This window comes from Vulpes vulpes, chromosome 15, assembly GCF_048418805.1.
Source record: "Vulpes vulpes isolate BD-2025 chromosome 15, VulVul3, whole genome shotgun sequence".
In the NCBI taxonomy this organism is placed as follows: Eukaryota; Metazoa; Chordata; class Mammalia; order Carnivora; family Canidae; genus Vulpes; species Vulpes vulpes.
In genome coordinates this window covers 66,506,779-66,519,762 of record NC_132794.1, presented here as the reverse complement: position 1 = coordinate 66,519,762, position 12,984 = coordinate 66,506,779, and the positions used below count along the sequence as shown (strand labels likewise).

General features: G+C 32.9%; 1 protein-coding gene across 4 annotated transcripts in view; it reads left to right on the top strand.

The window, feature by feature from the left end:
* Positions 1 to 12,984, top strand: part of VPS13C (vacuolar protein sorting 13 homolog C) — a 168,399-nt gene that overhangs the window by 61,126 nt on the left and 94,289 nt on the right. For all 4 annotated transcript variants that reach the window (XR_011997412.1, XM_026002038.2, XM_026001977.2 and 1 more), the window contains 8 exons: positions 2,493 to 2,622; positions 3,425 to 3,503; positions 4,470 to 4,609; positions 7,009 to 7,162; positions 9,201 to 9,280; positions 10,704 to 10,763; positions 11,959 to 12,118; positions 12,856 to 12,972. Coding sequence is in view for 3 of the 4 variants with exons in the window: in XM_026002038.2 (XP_025857823.2) it covers positions 2,493 to 2,622; positions 3,425 to 3,503; positions 4,470 to 4,609; positions 7,009 to 7,162; positions 9,201 to 9,280; positions 10,704 to 10,763; positions 11,959 to 12,118; positions 12,856 to 12,972 (920 nt within the window). In the remaining variant the exon portion in view is untranslated. The remainder of the gene's footprint in view (positions 1 to 2,492; positions 2,623 to 3,424; positions 3,504 to 4,469; positions 4,610 to 7,008; positions 7,163 to 9,200; positions 9,281 to 10,703; positions 10,764 to 11,958; positions 12,119 to 12,855; positions 12,973 to 12,984) is intronic.

The following is a 12,984-nucleotide window of genomic DNA, read 5'->3' as shown; positions in this document are numbered from 1 at the left end:
AATGTTGTAAGTGATGAATCACTAAATTCTACTCCTGAAACTAATATTACACTGTATGTCAACTAGAATTTAAATAAAAACTTGAAACTTAAAAAAAAAAAATAGAGGATCTTTTGATTATGAAACCATGTAAAATCTTGAGAATAATTCAAGGGAATGAAAAGTAGAAGCTGAATTTTGAATTTAAGGAGATAATTATGAAACCTTTGTGCTGCCTTAATAGCCTTATTGAAATATTATTGACATTCAGTAAGCTACATCTGTTTAAGCATACAATTTGATAAGTTTTGACATATATATAACCTATGAAACTATCACTACAGTCAAGATAATGAACACATCCATCATCCCTCTTTTTTTTTTTTAACAGTTGGCCCTTCAGCAATGCAAGGCTTAGAGACACTAGCCCCCATTCTCTTCTATTCCCACATCCGCTCACTTGAAAATCCATATATTTTTAATTTCTCATAAACTTAACTACTAAAAGCCTACCTTCTGGAAGCCTTACAATAATACAAACAGTTGACTAACACATATTTTGTATTTGTGTTATATAGTCTGTTTTTACACTAAAGCTAGAGAAAAGGAAATGTTATTAAAATCATTAGGGAGAAAAAATAGTTACAGTACTGCATGGTATTTATTGAAAAAACCACATATAAGTAGACCCTATGAAGTTCAAACTCCTATTGTTCAAGGGCCATCATCTTTATAAGGGATATTTGTGCTTTTATTATTTTCGTATCAGAGTATCAGGGTAATGTTGGTCTCATGGAGTGATTTTTTTGGAGGAAGTAGTGTAGAATTATTTCTTCTTTATATGTTGGATAGAATTTATTAGTGAAGCCTACTAGACTTGAGTTTTGTTTTTGAGGGGAGAATTTCTCACTGCAAATTCAATATATTTCATAAAGGGCTATTCAGATTTTTTTTCTTTTTTTTCAGATTTTTTTTTTTATTCATGTTTGGTAGTTTGTCTTTATAGAAGAAATCTGTCCATCTTAGTTTTATTGTCGTAAGATTGTTTATATATTATTGTATTGTATACAGAATTTGTAGTGATGCTATATCCCTCTCCTTGCTGATGTTAGTAGTTTGTGCCTTTTCTCTTTTTTTTTGTGATTGGCTTATCAGTTTTGTTGATCATCTTCTGAAAGAATTAGCTTTTGGTTTCAATTATCTTCTCTATTGTCCTTCTGTTTTTTATTTCATTAATTTCCACTTATGTTTATTATTGCTTTTTTTCCCCTTCTGCTTCTCTTTGGTTTCTTTTGCGTTACTTTCCTAGTTCTTTAAGGTAGAAGTTGAAAACACTCATTTAAGACTTTTCTTCTTTTCTACTATAGGCATTTAAGGTTGTAAATTCCTCTTCAAGTATCCCTTTACTGTTCCTTGCACATATTGAAATTCTTAAGTCAGTAAGCTAGGGTATTACTAGGTCTTCCCTCATTTGTTTTGTCTTTCATCTGTCTTTTCTTGACTGATGTCCAATGTCTTTTAAACCGTTGTTTCATGTGTTTTGTCCAACTTTGTAGTTATTTTAGGTGGGAGGATTCATCAGTCCCTCTATTTGAGATGCTTTTAGTTTTATGTAATGTTTCACAAATAATGAAGCATTTTACATATTTATGGTGCTTTCAACTTACAGAGTACTTTTGTAGAAAGTTCAATATTTTGAGACAGGAACAACCAACTGACCTCTTTGGAACATTAATGGTTTGTGCATTATACAGAAAATCATTCTTAATGTAATGGTTAGGCATCTCTCAACCTGAGCTGTTGACAGCTTAGTTGGGAAGTCAAAGATAAATAATAACTGGAAAGAACTTCATGAGCAGCAAACAGCTGCCACAAAGCTGTTGAGACAGATAAACCTAGGTAGGTATGCTGAGTAGGGAAGCACAGTAGAAGCAGGTGCTGAAGAGTAAGCAACTAATGAAAGCACAGTAGTGATTCAGCAGTGAATGAGACAGATTTCCTCAGGGTGCTTATATTTTAATCAGGAGAAGTAAAATAAGCAAAGTGTATATATATATATATATATATATATATATATATATATATATACACACACACACACACACACACATATATATGATATGTCAGGCACTGTCAAGTATGAGGAAAGGAATTAAGGCAAGGGGATAGGGAGTGATGGAGTGAGTAGACACTAGTAGATACGTGTAATGCAAAATCTTTAATGTTAGGAAATAAAGAATGTATAGTGGTTTTATAAATTAGACATTGTGTTTGAAAATAGGTTCATAAAATTAGTTAACTTTAAAAGGTTTGGCTGCTTAAGAGGGATACATTAAATTTATCTCGAAATTTGGCTTATATAGAACCACTCTGACAATGTTGACTATTAGTATTAGTTAGATTTAAACATTCCCAGAGTCACTTTGACTCCACAGTGTAGTCTCTTATCTATCTCCCTTCCATAATAGAAAGAAGCTGGACCTTAAAACCTTACTGTTGAATTGTATTTTTAGATTGAAACTATCTGGAGGACTCCCTTTGGTGCATGTGAGAATTTCTGACCAGAAGATGAAAGATGTGCTATGTTTGATTAACAGTATACCCTTGCCACAGAAATCCCCTGCACAGTCTCCAGAGAGACAGGTAAGTGGATATAATAAAAATGTTAAATCTTTTCATTTGTGGTTACAGTAAATTTTTTTCATCTTTCTTTGAGCTAATTTATTTTTGAATATTTTTTAGGGCCAGTTTCATTTATATGATACACTTCTGAAGTTTAATGTTGTTGATTTTATACAAAAGTGTATATGGCATTGAATAAATAAAGTTTGAAGCCCCTTTTCGTTACTGTTTAGAGTGGTGGCAGGAAGTCAGCTGTAGAGAGCAAAGGAAACAAAAAATCCATAAATGAAAGGAAAACATATTTCACAAATATATGAAATGTGTTTAAATAAAGTTAGATACAGAAATCTTTAAAATCTTTCAAAATAAAATAATTTATATGTAGTTTTCTTACACATTAGACTTAAAAGTTGTAGATAGCTTTAATTAGAATTGATCTTTACAACACAAAATAAGTGTTGAATTTCCGCTTGGAAATGAAATTTGAGAGAGCCCACTAATGCTGATACCATTTTCTAGGAACCTGTAATACAGACACACAGTATTGTCCTAGATAGCAACTAAATGACACACTATGATTAATATACTTATCTACTAGAGTAGTACCTAGTCTGCTCTTATAAATACAGGTAGTAGTCTTAATAGTGAACACTAGCCAACTATTAGTTGATGGCATAATGTGCTTCGTTGGAAGCACATTCGTTGGTTGTGTATTGTGTGTCTTTTCTTCTCTCTTCTGTTACTTTTTCAGTATTTTTCTCATTATGTACATTTGATCCTGCTAATACAGTGTGTTAAGAAAACTTTTTTTATTCTTTGCTAGGTATCCTCAATTCCTGTTATTTCAGATAGGACAAAAGACCTACTTGGTACTTCACTGTTACTAGATGGAGTAGAATCAGGTAAGGATTGTAAATGTTCTTTATTAAAGCAAGCCTGTATACATTTGAATATAGAGTTAAAATTTTCAGAAAACAAAGGGATTTTGAAAGTGCTAAAACAATTCACTGGTTTTAGTTCTCTTTTTTTCTTTAAGATTTTATTTATTCATGAAAGAGAGAGAGAGAGAGAGAGAGAGAGGCAGAGACACAAGCAGAGGGAGAAGCAGGTTCCATGCTGGGAGCCTGATGTGGGACTCCATCCTGTGTCTCCAGAATCACGCCCTGGGCTGAAGGTGGCTCTAAACTGCTGAGCCACCCGGGCTGCCCTGGTTTTAGTTCTAGTTGTGCTACTAACCAACAGTGTCATTTTGAGTCACTTTTTTTTTTTTTGGTTTTATTTAAATTCAAGTTAGTTAACATATAGTGTATTACTAATTTCAGGGTAGAATATAGTGATCCATCAGACAGTTATGGTACTAGCACAAAAGCAGACACATAGATCAATGGAACACAATAGAGAACCCAGAAATGGAGTCATTTTAAAATAAGCTACTTTTTCTTTTTTGCCCCAATTTCTACCTGATCTTTTTTTTTCCAACTCTAGCTTAACTGATCTGGTTTAATTTTGAAGTAGATTATAAGCTTCATGAGGACAAGGATCATGTCTGCGCTGTTCACTATGGTATCCATAATGGCTGGTACAGACTGATAGGTGATGGGTGGTGCCCAACAGTTATTTATATTGGATATTGAATGAGCGAACAGAAGTGAAAAGCAGAACTGTTGAAAAAAAAAATAATAGGGTGGTTTGGCCTTTAGATGGGATCATCACATGCCAAGTTGAGTCACTTGTTGGGACTTTGAAGTAACTGTATTCTCATTCTGAATATGAAGATTATATCTAATAAATGAATTTTACTTTTGAGAAATTTGAGTGTTTTATGCAGTTTTCAGTGGACATTCTCTCAAGATGAATGTGTTCTTTAGAGTCTGATGATGAATATTTTGATGCTGAAGATGGAGATACGCAGACTGACAAAAGTATGAGAGGTTCAGAACTAAAAAAAGTTGCAGAGGCCCCAAATGAGGAGCTCATTAATCTTTTACTAAAGTTTGAAATTAAAGAGGTATGTGTTTTTGTTTTGTCCCTAAATAAATAGATTGTTTTCGTCACTATCCTTGTAAACTATCTCATGCTAGATCTCAACATTAAGTATATTAAAAATGATACTCTGTCTTCCCTAGTTCCTAACACACACACACACACACACACACACACACACACACACACGGTTCCAAGAAATGAAATGTTTTGTAAAGCTGGTATGAGAGTGATCTATACCATATCTAATCTATTCTGTAAAAGCCCAAGATACTTCCGTGGGGTTTTGTTTTTTATAGAATACTATACATTATTTTATTTTATTTTTTTACTTTTAAGCTAAATAATATTGCTCATTGTGATGTTTATAATTCAGAGAAGTATAAATAGCCTAAATTTTCAGCATGTCTTTATATCTATTAAAAGTTATGTAATAAAAGAAAACAGCAACATTGAAAGACGTTTACAAAGTATCATTATTCTGGAGAAAAAAGATTTTAATATCAAGGACATTATGATTCTGTTTAGAAATTACACATGGATTTTTTTCTTTGATAATACATAATGGACAGTGTTCATCTCTGTGCAGTGGAATTATATTTCTTATTTATGCCTATTTGCCTTTCCATATACTCTAAATTTTTAATAATAAATATGCTTTGCTTTCATAATAAAACACAAAGGTATAAGAAGATGTTTCTTATTGATTGCTTTATATCCCAGTGTGAGATAATGTCCTAAAATATAATGTCAGAAATACCAGATTCTTTTTTAAAGATTTTATTTATTTATTCATGAGCGACACACACAGAGAGAGGCAGAGACATAGGCAGAGGGAGAAGCAGGCTCCATGCAGGGAGTCCGATGTAAAGGGCGTAATCCTGGAGTCCCAGGATCAAATTCCACATCGGGCTCCCTGCATGGAGCCTGCTTCTCCCTCTGCCTATGTCTCTTCCTCTCTCTCTGTGTCTCTCATGAATAAATAAATAAAATCTTTAAAAAAATACCCACAATTTAATATTTTATTATTTCATTCCTTTCACTTAAATCATTGATTTTCTGAAAAATAACTTTCGTATAACAACTCTGCACTGAATATCTTATTATACTGTCTTATTTCTATTTTTCAGATAACATGCCTAGTTTTTCTTAAGAATCTATCACTGCCAATAATGTCATTTTTGCTTTTTTTTTTTTCAGTATTTACATTGTTCAGACTATTATTGCTGTCTAACAGGTTATCTCAGTACATGATAGCTCAAAACAACTGTTTTATTTTGCTCGGAGTATTATGGGTTAGGAATTGTGGAAGGGCCCAGCTTAGCAATTTTTAAAAAAATATTTTTATTTATTTATTATTTTAGAGAGAGCAAGTGAGAGAGTACACAAGTGGGTGCGGGAGCAGGGGAGAGGGAGAAGCTGATTCCCTGCTGAGCAGGGAAGCCTGACATGGGGCTTGATCACAGGACCCTGATATAATGACTTGAGTTGAAAACAGATGCATAACTGACTGAACCACCCAGGCGCCCCTCAGCTTAGTAATTTTTGTGTATAGTCTTGCATGTGGTGGCAGTCAGATTTACTAGAGCTACAGTAACCTGAAGTCTCTGAGGGTCTCAGAAGTATCTCCCTCATGAGGCTAGCACTTGATACTGGCCATTGGGTGGGAGCTTAGTTTGGACTATTTGAAATACCTACCCCTGGCCTCCTGAACATGGCAGTCTCTGGGTAGTTGAACTCTTTACATGACAGCTAGCTTCCCCTCAGTGTGCATTCCTAGGAAGTTTAATGGACCTGTTTTATCATTGGAAGTTATAGTGTTGCTTTCTCTGCAGCCTATTGATTGAAGTAGTCACAAGCCTGTTGAAATTTAAAGATTGTAAGACAAAGGTCTCCATTTCTTGATGAAGTATCAAAGAACTTTCATGTTTTAAAAATTGCCACATAAATGTTTTGTTGATTGACTGAATATCCTGGCTTTCATATCCAGAATAAATTTAAGTGGTATTGTAGTAGTGGATAGCCTGTCTTAACTTTTTACTTTAATGGGAATGCTTTTTTAAAAATCAACAAACATGATTTACATGTGATGATAGGTTTAAACATGATAGGTTTAAACATTAAAACATGATAGGTTTAAGGGAAAATATATTGAGTAAGGATCCATACTTTTCTATTTCTACTAAATTAAAAAAAGTAAAATGATAATTGATATAAAATTATATGATTTTTATATAGATGTAGTTGTATTCTGAATAATAGAATATAAGGTTGTAATTTCCAGTGATAGTAAATAACTTTATGGGAGTAAGGAAGTATGAGAAAGTTTTGTTATTATGATGATATATGTATAAAGAAAAATTTTGTTTTTAAGCATGGTTGAAAAATTTATCAAGGTTTTATTGTCTCTCCTGATTCTTTTAGGTGGTTATGGAATTTACCAAACAACAAAAAGAAGAAGATACAATTCTAGTGTTTAATGTTACTCATTTAGGAACAGAGGCTACAGTGAGAACATTTGATATAACTGTGGTATCTTATTTAAAGAAAATCAGCTTAGATTACCATGAAATTCAAGGTAATAGTCATAAAAATAGAAACAATGGTTAATAAATATCCTATCACTGAGTATCTGAAACCTGTGTATATAATAATATTTATAATAATAGCTAGCACTGTTCTAAGAATTTTATAAATAACTTATTTAACCCTTATGGTAATGTTATATCTCCAATTTACATATGAAGAAACTAAGGTATAAATTGATTATATAATTTAACTAAGGTCACACTGCCGGTTAGTGGCTAAACCATAATTAAAACCCTGGAATTCTGGCCTTGGGTTTGTATTCTTAACTACTATGACCTACTGTCTCAGTCCATATAAATCTCCTTTATAAAGACAATGTTGTTCCTATTTTACAAAGAAAGATTAAATAAGGAGAGATTAAGTGGTTTATTCAAGTCAATGGCATCTTATGAATGCTAAAATGTAGAATTTATATCTGATTTTATAATATTAAATTCCTTGTTCAAGACTATTGAATTGTATTTATATATCAGAAGCAGTACCAGGTTATAAAAATTAGAATGGGGGATAAAATTCATTATTTTAGAAGCTCTTATACTTTATTTATTTCTGTGTGCATCTTATGTGCTCATTGGGTATTTGAGGAATGATGGAATGGGTGAATCTATAGTAATTACGTAATATTTGCCTAATATTTTAGTCAAACCTAAAGTCCTATTTTTGTTATTTTTTTAACAGTAGAAACTAAAACATCTCGGTTTAGAAGAAAAATGTTTTATATGTTAGTTTCTGTAAGCACTGTGTTTGGATGGAGTTTACATTACTGTCTTGAAGGAAAAATGTAAAAAAAATTGCTAGCTGTTTTTCCCTTTAGGGAAGGTTATGACCTTGAAGGTAAAGTGAAAATTCTGAGATTTCTCAGGAGCAGGAGTTATAGAATTGCAAGTAATAAAAGATGGATAAAATGGTATGTAGATCACTTCTCCATCTGCAGCTTTTTGAGGCAGTTCCTTGCTATGTCTATGTGAAAGACATAGAGGACATATAGTAGTATACTTACAGTTTTTAAATTAAAAGAAATTTTGCGGGATCCCTGGGTGGCGCAGCGGTTTGGCGCCTGCCTTTGGCCCAGGGCGCGATCCTGGAGACCCGAGATCGAATCCCACGTCAGGCTCCCGGTGCATGGAGCCTGCTTCTCCCTCTGCCTGTGTCTCTGCCTCTCTCTCTCTCTCTGTGACTATCATAAATAAATAAAAAATTAAAAAAAAAATAAATAAAAGAAATTTTGCAACTCCTCACCCTTAGAAAAATACTGTCTTTTCTAATAAGCATGTTCTCTAAGCCTAAACAAAGGAAAATTATTTAAATTTCTTTAATATGAATTAAATATTTGTTCTTAGAATTTTATAGCTCAGTAAGATATTACATATTTTTGTAGTTCAGTTTTGTTACATAGTTGAGAAAGCTGAGGTTGAATATTTCCTAGTAAGGATAGAGATGAACTAGAATTCATTTTTCTTAATTCTTAAATTTAGTTCTTAATTCTTAACTTAAACTTAATTCTTAATCTTTCTACTGCCATACAAATGCACATATGTCCTTAAAAATATCTAGAGAGGTGTTTATTAGTTTTGAACACAGATATAGGGATCCTTGGGTGGTGCGGTGGTTTAGCGCCTGCCTTTGGCCCAGGGCGCGATCCTGGAGACCTGGGATCGAATCCCATGTCGGGCTCCCGGTACATGGAGCCTGCTTCTCCCTCTGCCTATGTCTCTACCTCTCTCTCTCTCTCTGTCTGACTATAATAAATAAATAAAAATTTAAAAAAAAAGAACACAGATATAAAATCAAATGAAAATAAATATGCATGTTTTAAAGTAAGTTGAATGCTAAACCTAAGGTCAGTATTTAGATTGGTTTATTTATTCACCATCGGTGACCTTAGTATTAAATAACCACGAAATATGTGTGGATAGTTTTCTAAAGTTTAATTAACAACATTTTTTAGAAATAAAAAGACATAGAAAATTCCAGTCTTAAAAAAAGAGCAGTTTATTTGAGACACTTTTTCTTTTTCTTTAATCTAGGATCCAGAAAGAAGCCCCTTCACTTGATTAGCTCTTCTGATAAACCTGGGTTAGATCTCTTAAAAGTAGAATATGTTAAGGTAAGGGCCATAAAATATTTACATATTTATCATATACTCTTAACTGTCCTTTGGAAGAAAAAAAGGGAAGAAAAAAAGATGACAGCAGATTACTAAATGCTCTAGATGTTTGTCATAGGTTTTAATCACAGGGATATCCACTGTTTCTCCTTCCATTTCTGTGTTACACTTTCTCTTTCACTTAAGTACAAGACAAGGACCATTAAAAAGCCACCCGCTCTTTGTCTCCAAAGATGGAACCTTGAGATGAAGTAGGATGCACTCTTACCTCTTGGGGCATATTCACCTGCCTACATTCATTGTACATGTTGGTGACATTTGGCTAAATATCCTTCATCAAAAGGGATAAAGTCAAATTTGATTGGGTTCAGAAGAGAACTGCCAGGATTGGGAAGGGACTCAAAAAGATCACATGAGAAACGCTGAAGGAAGTAATGATATTTAGCTTCATTCAAGATTAGTTGATTTGTTTAATCATTCAACTATTTATTGAATATCTTTTTAAGTTTTGTTAGGCACTTGGGATACAGGGATGAATAACATTCCCTATATTCAAGGAAATTATGGACTTGTGGGAAGATAAGTAGATAATAATTAAAATATAATGTAATTGATTCTCTCACAAAGAAAAGCATAAAGTTTTATTGCAGTAAAGAGGCACTGTGGGGCACCTGGGTAGCTCAGTCCATTAGGTGTCCATTAGCCTTCAGCTTGGGCCACAATCTCTGGGTCCTGGGATAGAGCTCCAAGTCAGGCTCCTGGCTTGGTGGGGAGTCTACTCCTCCTTCTCCCTCTGCCCTTCCCCCCAACTCATGCTCGCTCTCTCTCTCTCCCTCTCTCTCTCTCAAATAAATAAGTAGAATCTTAAAAAAAAAAAAAAGGCTGCAGAGAAACTGCCCTATTCAGGAGGCTTCTCACAAGAGGTAAAACTGAATTTACTGTGGATATTCCCAAGAGACAGAACTTGAACCAATAGATAATTATGTTGGGAGATAGGTTTTTGACTTAGTATGAAGACCTAATTAAATCAATATTCTCTAAAGATCAAATTTGTAAATAAATGAGGATTCTTTACTGGAGAGAGCCTAACATAGACTTTCTAAAGATATAAAGGGATTCAAGGATTAGGTGATGCATTATGCATGGGCTAGATGACCTTTAAGCCTTCTAGCCTTCAGAGTTTATAATTCTGGTCTCTAGCTAGAAGTAAATGCTGCCATAGTCTTACATATTTGAAGAGGAGAACAAACTTGCACAATTGTAATAAATAATTTGAATGTAACTTCAAAACAATGACAATAAAATTAATCATATAATGTACATAAAATAACAGTTCTGAATATAAAAAATAAAGATCATAAATAAGTGATTTGTTTACTTTGGTTTTAAATCCTTCTTTAGAACTCTTGTTCCCTTTTTTTAGGCTGATAAGAATGGACCTAGTTTTCAAACTACTTTTGAAAAAACTGAACAAACACTTAAGGTAAGAAATTTTGTTAAAAGAATATAACTTATTTGAAAATAACTTACTGTGCAAAGATCCAGTATTCTTTTAGAAATAATGACTGGGTAATTTGATGAAATAACCAATAAAAGTTATAAATTAATCTCATAGATACCTACCATGCTCTATATTTATCGTTGAGTATTAATAGAGCTGGTGTTTTAACTTTCTGTGGCACATCTTGATTATTTCTTATAAAGGGAATGCTATACATGATGGGACTTTGATTTATAAAGAAACAGGAGGATTTTAATCAAACTATACCCTGCTATTTAAGGGAGGACCAAGAAAGTACATGAAATACAAGGAGAGATATTGAGTACTTCTGGAGCCACACTAACATAGTCACATAGAAGGAGAGGGGATAAAAAGTAGTTGTGGATTACATTAAAAAGAAAATCAGAGATAGGAATTTTAGGTTACACTTTTGAGAGCTGGGAAAGTCTGTTGAATATTGTGAGCCTTTTTATAACTTTTTTATATCCACTTAGTACTTTGAGGCAATAAAAGCAAAATTCTTTTATGTAAGCAAAGTTGTTTTTTTTTTTTTTTAATTTTCATTTGCTATTAGAAAACCACATATTCCTGAAAGCAATTTTTGTTGTTGTCTAGCTTTCTGGAGTCCTAGTTTTAAAAAATTAACTTTTTTCCTAAAAGATATATTATCTATTTAAATGATAGGACCTTTATTGTGGTTTTAGAAGATCATTTAGTAACTGAGAACTCACTTATAATTTTACTCCTTATATTTAAATCTCATGAATATCACATTTGAAATCATTTCTTGACCTAGTATCAACACATGGTGATTTTGGAGCTTCATGATCTAACTTACATGTTATGTAATCGTAATAAAGAGTCCATTGAAGATCTAAAAACATGATGAATATTGAGATGGCCATGACAAGCGTATTATAGGCTCCATGATAATTATGCTGCGAAATGGAGTAATTAGGTTACTTTAATATTTGTAGGAACTCTCAGTGTGTGTAAGTGTGATTTACTCTCCATATATATGTTAAGGAGTCTGGGCTATGAAACTTGATCTTCTCTCTCTTTCTTCCAAGCTATAGAAGCTATGATGTAAGCCTAGCTAGAAGTCGTTCAGGTCCATCATGGAAATTATAGGTATAGTTGGCCTGGAAAACTAATTTTCTTTATAAAAAATTTCTAGGTGGCTTTTTCATCTTTAAATCTGTTACTGCAAACACAAGCTCTCCTGTCTTCTATTAATTATCTGACAACCATAATCCCATCTGATGACCAAAGAAGTGATACCAAAGAAGTGCAAATTTCAGATGAAAAGCAACAAAAAAATTTAGCTCTGCAGAAAGGTATGGAAAACATTTTATTTGTTGTTAACAAGCATATTAGAATTCTAGAGGTAAATGGAGAATCTTAAAGACCATTTAGTTCAGTCTTTTGAGTGCCATTTCCTCCACTTCTGTCCTTTTCTTCAAACAAAATAATATTTGGTAACTGCCATATAAAGCAGAGGTAACTAATACTGTTGCTTTAAAAAAAAATACCTGTTTTTGTTCTTTGAGGATGGGAGGGATGCTTTAGGTGGATAATAGGGAAGAAAACTTATATTTACATTGAGTTCTTCCTCCCCTACAATGGCTCCTGAACTCCATGGAGGGTTATCTTCCCTTCTATCATACAAATAAGGAAGTAAGGCCCAGAGACATGAGAGTAGCAGTGCAGAAATAGTATTTAGTTGGCCAAGAGCCTAGACTTTGGATCAGAAACAATTCAGTTTGAATCCTGCCTCTGCGACTTAAATTATGTGACCATAGACAGTTATTTAACTTCTTTGAATTTCAGTGTTCTTAATGTTATTTATTTTATGTTTTTTTCTTGTTTTTAAATTATAAATGTAACATCCCAATATGAAAAATGCAAACTGTACAGAATATATAAAACAAAAAAATATTTGAAATTTTTAAGAACTTGAGAATTTTATAATTTTTTAAGACAGGACTGTGGATCACTTAATCTAAGGAAGAAACCTTAATAGAGTTTGAATTACTAGAATCCCATGTAATAGAATGCTTTGTTTTATTTTTAGCGATTGTATCCTCTAAAGATAGGGACATTATTGACTTCAGGCTGTTTGCCAAATTGAATGCTTTCTGTGTCACTGTTTGTGATGAGAAGAACAATATTGCTGAAATCAAGATTCAAGGTAAAAGTTCTC